At 34.5% G+C, this 10643-nt stretch overlaps 1 protein-coding gene across 2 annotated transcripts; it reads left to right on the top strand.

Annotated features, from left to right (window-relative positions):
* Positions 1-1826: 1826 nt before the first annotated feature.
* On the top strand, positions 1827-10412 carry LOC123661283 (arylalkylamine N-acetyltransferase 1-like). 2 transcript variants are annotated; one of them, XM_045596269.1, is made up of 5 exons: positions 1827-2076; positions 2622-2735; positions 6378-6561; positions 8067-8278; positions 10173-10412. In XM_045596269.1, exons 2-5 carry the CDS (start codon positions 2659-2661, stop codon positions 10387-10389), a joined length of 690 nt encoding a protein of 229 aa, XP_045452225.1. In that variant the 5' UTR covers positions 1827-2076; positions 2622-2658; the 3' UTR covers positions 10390-10412. The 2 variants fall into 2 exon arrangements, with proteins under 2 accessions (XP_045452225.1, XP_045452224.1); XM_045596268.1 differs by having other exon boundaries at positions 1829-2076; positions 2649-2735.
* Positions 10413-10643: the final 231 nt, after the last annotated feature.

The following is a 10643-nucleotide window of genomic DNA, read 5'->3' as shown; positions in this document are numbered from 1 at the left end:
TAAAGTATAAATAAATAAATAAATAAATAATAAACTCCTGTATAAAATGTACGTAAAAGTGACGATGCTGTGATACAACCCAAGATTGAAATCAAATATCAAATTTTATTTAAATCCCCAAAAAAAGTATTTGTTGTATTATTTAGTTCATAATTCTTCTGTTATACATATTATGTTTGTAATATTATTCTTAACCATAATTTAAAACAATTGTGCACGCCTTTGTAAAAACAAAAGCAAATTCTTTGTAAGACCAAACGTTAAAGCAAAAGTGATAATAAGCCGCCTAAATGATGCGGTGGGTTTGGGTAGTTATAAATACTGTAGTTCCTTGTATTGTTATTAAAATATGAAGCATGTATTGTTATTGTATTGTAGTATTTATCATTAATTATGGCTGTAGTCAAAAATACCTGTGAAATGTTCAATTAAATTGAATTTAATCGTTTCGAATATATAGACAAAACAAAACTTATTACAATAAACTTTATGAATAATATTTGTTTATTATTATTAGTATTATTATTATTACTGCAACCTTATCATACCTGTCATAAAACATACTAATATTCAACCATAACTTTAAGTAAACAGATAATAGACAAATTTATCGAAAACTAAACAGACGCAATCAAAAAAAATAAAAAATAAAATATATTCTTAGTACCCGTAGTAGTCATTGTTCATTTTTGAGCGACTTCAAAAATGGATGTCATTCTCAATTCGATTGTATTTTTTATGTGTACCACATAACTTTTTACTTGGTGTACCTACTTTTTTATTTTACTGCGATTTTGATAATTTCATTTGTATTCGAAAGTTGATGCTTGTCATGTGGTCTCATTTCAATTAGAGCATGATCTGAAAAATAGTTTTTGAGTTATACCTAATAATGTGTATTGTCATCATATTCATGTCTAATAGGTATATATTGATTTTGATTCATATCATATTGATTTTGACTATACGAGTACCAGTGTGCTGTGTGGCTACGGCACTAAAGAATTTAGCCACCCCCTCTCTTCCCGTGGGTGTCGTAAGAGGCGACTAAGGGATAACAAGGTTCCACAACCACCGTGGAACTTAAGAAGCCGACCGATGGCGGGATAACCATCCAACTGCTGGCTTTGAAATACACAGGCCGAAGACGGGCAGCAGCGTCTTCGGTGCGACAAAGCCAGTACTGCGGTCACCAACCCGTCTGCCCAGCGTGGTGACTAGGGGCAAAACACATGAGTTCACGTTATTTTTGGCGTAAACTTGTGGAGGCCTATGTCCAGCAGTGGACTGTATAGGCTGTAATGTATGTATGTATGTGAGTACCAGTCGGTGTAAATTGAAGTCTGTTTTTTCATTGTTTGAGAACAATCACAATTATTATCGGCATTATTTGTGCCACAGCTAAAGGAATACAACGAAGAAATTGGATTATTTACTGCCATAAACAATTCAAATTAAATATTTGATATCCGTGCTATTTGATAAATTTTTGAAGTAGCAACGATATGATACGATCAATTTATTTATAGCGTATAAAATTACAACAAAAAAGCGAGGACGCTACTTGTAGCATTAATTTAAGGAGAATATCATTCCTAAAGATCGTAGTAGACAGTTTATAAATAAATAACTTATAGGTATATAGAAATTTTCAGATAAGCTTACAGTTAAAATTTTTGCATAAATTAAGTATTTATTGTGTGTTGTGTGTAAAAAAATATACTTGGTAAATACCTATTACAGAAAATAATTAATAGCACTGCATGTATATGATTGATGAGGTTGCACTACGTGATTGCAAATGAATGAACAAGAGTCGAAAATAAATTAACAATCGTTAGGTACTTCTCTTGATAATAATCTTCAAATGTACTGTGATTACATAGTAACCGATAGTATTGACCTTAACATTACGAGTACTATTTTTATCATTCACCGTTAACACACACACCGAGCCGTCAAAACAAGCTGGTCGTGCGGGCCTCAAGAAACATTGACTACAAACTGTCAAATACAGAAACAATAGTGAAGTTGCTCATCGCTTTCAATTGTATTATTCAAAAACTATAATAAAAGGTACGTAAAAAATTCTTAGTTTTTTATTCATAAATCATAATAAAGTATTATTATAATACGACGTAGTAATCATTATTGTTACGTCCATGTATTTCACATAAAAGTCATTGGTTATTAAATTGTATTTGTGTTAAAAATATCGATGCTGATATTGTAAAGATTTGGTTTACTATTTTAAAAATAAATTATATTGCTAATAATAAATAAACAATTTCTAGGTAATAATGTGGATACATATTTTAATTGTCCAGTGTTAGTACTTAGTATTTGTTGTTCATAGCGTAAAGATAACAGTGAAAATACGATAATAGAAAATGTATTCTCCGTAAAACTACCCGAACTTAAACATTTATTACATAAAAAGTTGTTTTAAAATTATATTCTGAGAAAATTTACTTAACTATATCGTTTCAATTTTACATTGACCACGTTTAGTTAATAACCGAGGTTTTGAAATAAAATCACTTTTTTGAATATAAAAAACCGCGTTAAATGTTTAAAAATATTTTATGTAAATAAGTAAACATTAAAGTATTTTTTCCTGGGAAACTCAAATCGTCACTTTTTCCTAGAAATATAATCATGTCAAAGGAGAGAGCATACACCATCAGTCTTATAACTGAACAAGATGCAGTACCTGTCATGAAATTGGTGAAAAGGTATGTAATATTTGCTACAAACGCCATTTGCTTCAAAATTTATGCTAATTTTTGTTTTTTCTATATATTAAATACTATGTCAAAATAAGATATTAAACAATACATTAGAAAAGAATATTGGTATCCTAAGTTTATTTTGAAAACATGAACTTGTTTAAGCTGACTTCGACGAGATAAGTGCGTGTCCAACGCGTCGCGGATAATCAAAACCTCCACCTAGCTCTTACCTAGGTATTGACTTTGGCTTCCTAGGGAACAGGCTGAGCCTGCCTTTTTTTGTTCCAAGGCCCGATAAGCAGGACTGGAAGAAATTATGATATCGCTGTGGCGCGCTCCCTCCTCCATTTACTTTCACATAATTGTTATAAATGAGACTGACAATATCTTCGAACGGATTAATATCCCTCGTTGTAGGCGCGATCATGCGCGTCCATTTTGAAAGGAGATATTTCACTTATATTATGCTACTAGAAGGCAAAGCTTTACCAACTGACCGATCCGGTCCTACGTGAAAGCTATTTTCGGCGGCTTCGTGCGAGATTACAAACGGTACAAACGTACGATGGTAGCTCTATTGACGTTGAGCACTTCAGGTGCATTCTTCCGCTACTTAACCTTAAAGAGCCGAAGATATTTGAATATTGATGATGTGTAAGTAAATAGCATGCCCATTGCCACTTTAACCTGCAGATTTTGAGAGCTATGTTGGTAACTTTCGTTCGTCTATAGATTTCATCATTCTGGATTTCTCTTTCCATCGCTCGCCGAGCAACCTTGAGTCTATGGAAAAGGCTAACGGTAAAAGACCACGTCTCAGCGCCGTAGATCATCACTGTTGACAACATACACTGCTCAAAACACTTAACTTCAGTCAGTGAGATATACTGGACGAAAAGATACTTTGTAATTTTATTCAACATTATTTTTTTTTAGCCAAAACATAAATCTCTTGTGAACATTTTGGAGCCTTGGTTCCACTAAATTATGTTCTTGATGCTTTTCATGTTGAAAGTACGCAGATCGCATTCTCTACTGTTGTTTATTGAGCCGTTTGTATTTTGATATCAAAACCGGGGCTCGAACACACAATTCACGCCTTTCCTTAATGAGACCGAGGGTACGCTCAGAGGGCACTTGAGGTTTACCACTTGAAGTCTTAAAGAACTTGGACTCTACCTAGTGGACGGTTTATACCATCCTGGTGTTAAATTCGTTCACAGACTGAAATTCTTCTAGGCCCACGAAATGATTTTACAAGTCCAGATGATAGTTTTCGGAGTCCTGGATTTGGACAAATGTTGTTCGGAGCGTAGAACTCATTAGCCGTAACCATTTTTGCTTAATATTTATATATAATGTGCCTCTTATCACCGAATGTGATCACTCCCGGTTGTGAGCCTATTGATCACGGAGACATCATTAAATAGTGGCGTTTGACTGCCAGAATGAAGCTTATCTCGCCTTTGAGGCATGTATTATAGCTCTACTGATGTCCTCATACACAGCCTCAACCACATCGTCTGACTGTGTTGAGGTCGGCACATATACCTGTAGACCTTCAACGAATACCGCCTCCTCACTCCGTACCAACACTTCTGCGCTCACAGGTCCACTCTGAGAACCAGAAGAGCACCTGGAGCGCACCCTCACCTGCTGGTTTTGGTCCACGTAGGTCCAAAGACCCCTACCACCGAAAGCGAGCGGCGTTGCCCTATCCACCACCTGCGGATGCGCCCAGCAGGAGATCTATCAATACCCGTGGCAGCGAGCTCTAGGCCTACGTCAGCCTGGGTGAAATCACTTGCGATCGACCCTGGTTTCTATTCCTGTTTCTAATATGGCCCCTAAGAAATTCCTTCATAACTGAAGCCTGTCGGTTTATCGGTCTCGAAGGTCCAGGCGCCAGGCAAGGCGAAGATGTCGTTTTTATCGGTGAGACCCAAATTATAGACAGAATTTTGCAATGTCCCCAGACAGATATCTGAATCTTGCTCTTTATTCCTATTGTTCACGGAAGTGGTGACGTATGTTCTCTGTGCCGCTATTTTAAATTGAAGGCGCTTGGATTAGCTCAGTGAAGCCTCACTGAGAATCGGCCTTGTATTTGGGGACGACGGTTTAGCCTTCGTTTTTTGTAAGCTTAGATTTTGTCTTCATATACTATGATAGGTATTAAGCATCCATTGTAATTTACTATGTTGCTTTTAACAAAGCTGACCCTCGTGGCATTCAGGCTAATATTTCGTCATTCACCATCCTTGGCCTTCCCCGTTAAGTTCTGAGCGAATCGAGCATCCAACGTTATTTAAAAAAAAGTCAAAATGATATAAAACAATAGTAAAAATGTTTTTACAGAATACAAATTTTCATTTTATATAATAAGACATAGGTACAATAAATTTAATGATATTGACGGTAACGATTAAAGTGATGCAATACTGTATTATTTTAAATTTTATTGTTGTTAAAGCTACAGTTAGAGAAAATTAAACTGTCCTTGTCATCAATAAACCCTTCAAAAGTAATTCGCTGCAAAATATTCTAATAGTGCAATTTATAACACAACATTAATAAAAGTATAATAACAGTTATAGGGTTAGGCATTGTACAATATGATAGACATTATCTTTTGACAAATAGTTACGACAAGACCGCAATAAAAATCAAAAGAACCAAAAACTACAACTGATAAGGATAAACCTTGAATGTTGATAAAAGACGCACTTACCGTCATATTTGTATTTTATGGAATTTTTCAGACAATTCTTTTTATCTTACTATTCAATTCCATTTCTAATTCTTTATCCTAATATTATGTATACCCTATCTATTAACTTTAAAAAAATCAATAATAACAAAATTGTACAGACGGATACCAGCGAGAGACATTGATTTGTATCTACGTACAACTTTTAAGCCCTATAGAAGAATTTAGTCAAATATAAGCAGTAGGTACCTAGTTAGTTACAATTGCTCAAGATAGGCTTTCAACTGCACTTGCCGCATACACTTTGTATCCATCTAGTAAGATGGATATATAATAAAGCTAACTTGTTGTATGGTAAACGTTGTTTTGCCATACCTACATGTTATTAACCTTCTTAACCCCCCCCCCTCTTATAACTTAGAGGTATGAAAATAGATGTTGGCCGTTTCTCAGAAGTATCCAATATGCATACAAAATTTCATAAAAATCGGTCCAGTCGTTTCGGAGGAGTTTGGCAACAAACACCGCGACACGAGACTTTTATATATTAGATCTTATTGACTGCTACAAGATATTGATACTTACTTTAATACATATTGGTCCGGGAGCCAGGTAGGTCAAATATTTCGCACCATCCGAATCTTCGTAGAATGCATTAGGGATTTATATTATGAATATTTGCGACCATCAACTGCGACACAGTGAATGGGACTAGCAGTTTTTTTATTCATTTCTTTCCGCTTTAAAATTTGTCGGATTATAGTTTGCCTAATATCTTGAAGGAAAAATAAAGTCAGCTAACCATATCATGGTGGATTATACGTCAGCTGGCTGCTTGAATATTAAAAAAAAATACATTTTCAATGATTTCCTGTCAACTAAAAAGTTACCATTTTCTTTTTATTCTACTTAAAGCAAGAATTCCTTATTTTTAGATTTTTTTACCTTGACGAACCCTTAAATCGCGCTGTAGGGCTTTGCACATCGGAAACAGACCCATGTCCCGAGCTTGACGATTACTGCACAAGTTCAATTTTGGATGGTCTCTCCTTCAAAGCGACAGATGTTGATGGAAACATCGTTGGAGCAATGATCAGTGGAGAGTGTCCCTTGAAAGAGGTGAAATTTTACAAATGTCATTATATTTTACAAATTTCATTAAATTTTGGCTAGCTGTTAAAAGTGCAGTAGCGTTAGGTCCGTTTGGGTACAATAGAAAATTAATTACATAAATAAAAATACATTTAACAAAATTTTACTTTATAAATATTATATTTTATCAAAATTGTAATATTTTTTTTTTCTTATCCTTGGTATTTCTTTTATTCTTGCTTTATTTACAATATTTATATCTGAAAACAAGGTCATCAAAATGTCCGTTTCTAATAAGACCTATAAGATCAACTGTAAACTTAACTGCAAAAATTCGTAATAGGTACTTTTTTATACTTATCGTGATAAAATGTAGCCAGAAATAGTTCTATAAAAATATGCTTACCTTTACGAAGTACTAAAAAGTAATTAAAACATTTTTTATCAGTTCCTACACATATACTAAATTTTATCAGTGTTAGGCTGAGTTATTGATACTACAGTCTGAATTAAACTGGCAATATTTTCAATATTACGTATTCATATGATATTCTCTGATATATATCTATAGTAGGTACTTATATTTAAACAAAAACAATCTCTTCATACTTAATGATTTTTTTTTTTTGCGTAATCTGTTTGAGATAAAAAATAATATAAACCTTTTAAATACGATGAACGTTCAAAAAGTAATTAGAATGACATATAGGGAGTAACAAATAATAATTGCTTCGCATATATTATTGTCTATGTAAAAATACTCACAATTAGCTATTTTTTTACTTTACCAGTACCACTTGTGACTTGTACATACATTTCGATAAAAATGGTTAAAATGGATATTCGTGGGATGATAAAATATTTTGCCTTGAAAAGTTTTACCACAGAACATGTTTTTAACAAATCACATGAGACATTAGGAGAGGCTGCTCTGCCATAGTCAGCGGCTCGGTGGTGTGCAGAGTTTAAACGTAGAAGAACAACGGGTAAAGATATTCCGCGTTTCGGCCGCCCTTCGACATTTACTCAGGAAACGGTCGAAAAAGTTGAAAAAAATTGTTTTGGAAGATCGCCGTTTTATTGCTAAAAATCGAAAGATTTCAGTTGGGATTGACCACAGCGTTTAGCAAGATCGCTTGGAAATGAAAAAGATATCCGCGCGTTGGATACCTTCTTAGTACTAATGGAGGCACAAAAGCAAACGCCACTCAAGGTTTCAAAGAGCTTATTACAATTGTTTCAACAAGATCCTGATTATTCATATTAATATACGATAGATAGTACGTAGCATAAAAAAAATGGTTTTTCTGCGCCCAAGTTGATTTTTTTTTCAAAGGGAATTTTGGCTCTACAAAAAAGAGATAAATGTATAAAATAAGGTGATTATGAAGAAAAATGAAATTATATTAAACCTAATAATTTTCTAACCTATTCTCATTACTTTTTGAACGTTATCACAAATTGAACAGTTGTTTTTGATTTGTATTGCTTCAACCCATGATAGGATTACATTTAATACTTTTATATTTCAGGATGATAATGGCAATGATTTGCTTAGCCAAGCTCAGCGATGTCCGAACCCGAAATTCCAAAAAATCCTCTACATTTTGGCACGGCGTGAAAGTGGTGCTAAACTATGGGAGAAATTTCCACATGATGAGAAATTAGTTGAAGTTAAAGTTGCAGCCACTGACACCAATTGGAGGAAAAAAGGCATTATGAATGCGTTAACACAAGAAACTGAGTAAGTATTACCTTGATGTAGTAGTACTGTGTGGCTACGGCACTAAAGGATATAGCCACCCCCTCTCTTCCCGTGGGTGTCGTAAGAGGCGACTAAGGGATAACACAGTTCCGCTACCACCTTGGAACTTAAAAAGCCGACTGGTGGCGGGATAACCATCTAACTGCTGGCTTTGAAATACACAGACCGAAGACGGGCAGCAGCGACTTTGGTGTGACAAAGCTAGTATTGCGGTCACCAACCCGCCTGCCCAGCGTGGTGACTATGGGCAAAACACACGAGTTCACGTTATTTTTGGTGTAAACTTGTGGAGGCCTATGTCCAGCAGTGGACTGTATAGGCTGTAATGATGATGTAGTATATACATATTAATATTAAATCGTAAAGTGAAAAATCCTGCTCAAAATATGGACCAGCCCGAATGGGGTAGTACCTCGACCTTACAGAAGACCACAGCTAAATAATACTGTTTTCAAGCAGTATTGTGATCTTGTTGGTGAGTAAGGTGACCAGAGCTCCTGGGGGGGTTGGAGATAGGGTCAACAACGCGCTTGTGATGCTTCTGGTGTTGCAGACATCTATAAACTACGGTAATCGCTTAGCATCAGATGAGCCGTACGCTTGTTTGCCGAAATGCCGACCTTATTACATAAAATAAAAAATAAAAATCATATGTAAAGTCCACACAACAAAAAGATATACCGAATAACAATATTGTTTTTCTTTTTTTTTTTAAAATACAAGCAGATTAGTATCGGTTTTGGAAAAAATTACCATAACCATATGTCACCATTGTCAGCTCCATTACTCATGTGTTAAAATATAAGATTAGTGTGTCGAATTATACGAGTATGTTCATCGTAATACCCATTGAATATAATTTGTAACGCTTCATCGATACTTAATTATTATTTTAATTTTAAAATGTATAAATTCTTTTAATGTTAACTTTAAAACGGTTTACCGTGGCTAACTAAAATTCCATGCAATTCATTTGTGAAATAATATTTTTGTTACAATATGTGATAAATTAAACAATTACTTTTTTTTAGTTTGTGGTGTTGAATCAACTGAAATATGGGTTTTGTTATTCTTTAGAATAAAACAATTGCTTGACTTTTTCTATAGATAACAAAAACAAGTAATAAAACATACACGATTTTAAATACAAACGAATTGGTTACTTAGGACCAATCATCAAAAACAAAAACACCTACCATATATTTGTGTTTGAAGGTAAAGTAATAACAAGTAAATACTCATTATCAAAGATTACTCCAAAAGTTGTAATCAGATATCGATGAAATTTAAATGTGCCCACATGATAAACATCGGCTTTCGATTAAATTAAAAATCATCAAAATCGGTACACCCAGTAAAACGTTATGCGGATTTTCGAGAGGTTCCCTCGATTTCTCTGGGATCCCATCATCAGATCCTGCTTAACTTATCATGGTACCAAACTATGGATATCTGCTTTCCAACAAAAAACGAATTATCAAAATCGGTTCATAAACGTCAGAGTTATCCCCGAACACAAATAAAAAAAATATACGGTCGGAATTGAGTAACCTCCTCCTTTTTTGAAGTCTACTACATCTTGAAATTAGGAAACCTTTCAAATTCAACATACCTACTCGGAATTTGCTTTTTGAATCGATACGTCGAACGAGTTAATATATTTCTGATGTCTAAGGGTATCCAGTTATAAATAAGCTGCGCACGGTCATAATTATGTTATTAAACTTTGGGTTTGGACGTATTTGCTTCAAGTTTTAGGTAAAACAATGTAGCATCCGTATCAAATGAAGGGGGCATTGCGGGTGCGTCGAATGCACGAGAGATTAACTTTTTTCTTCTTGTTAAAATGTAGTTAAATCTTTTTAAATTTCAGAAAAGCTGTAAAAGAACGAGGTATTAGATTACTTCGCCTCGACACATCTAGCGCGTACTCAGCGATGACTGCCGAAAGATACGGTTTTACCCGTTACTATAAAGCTCTATACAAAGACATTAAGATGAACGGACAGCCGCTTATAGTACCGGAACCTCCGCATTTGTACGACTGCGTATATATTAAAGAGTTGTTTCCATTATCTATAACACAATAAATATAAATTATCTTTTTGAAACACCATGCTTGTATTTATTGATTATTATTAAGAAAATTAACTCTAAGGTATGTCATAAAATAAATGTCACCAGCTTATACCTGCAGCAAATAATTTGGCGCGATGATATCACGTTCGATACGTGTACTCAGAGTGTGGCAAGGTCGGGCATTTGCCCCATCCTGATTCAAAGCTATTAAACGATGTAAAGAAGATTTAAAAAGAAAATTTTAGGTAGATTTAGCTAAGACGTC

This window comes from Melitaea cinxia, chromosome 16 (assembly GCF_905220565.1).
Source record: "Melitaea cinxia chromosome 16, ilMelCinx1.1, whole genome shotgun sequence".
In the NCBI taxonomy this organism is placed as follows: Eukaryota; Metazoa; Arthropoda; class Insecta; order Lepidoptera; family Nymphalidae; genus Melitaea; species Melitaea cinxia.
This window is presented reverse-complemented; position numbering and strand designations above follow the sequence as displayed.

What these genes read in the sequence shown, in the direction of transcription:
- LOC123661283 (XM_045596269.1), top strand. Translation starts at nt 2,659, where the DNA reads ATGTCAAAGGAGAGAGCATACACCATCAGTCTTATAACTGAACAAGAT. An exon ending in GTCATGAAATTGGTGAAAAG is followed by an intron (nt 2,736 to 6,377) that starts GTATGTAATATT and finishes CCTTATTTTTAG; the next exon opens with ATTTTTTTACCTTGACGAAC. An exon ending in GCGTTAACACAAGAAACTGA is followed by an intron (nt 8,279 to 10,172) that starts GTAAGTATTACC and finishes TTTAAATTTCAG; the next exon opens with AAAAGCTGTAAAAGAACGAG.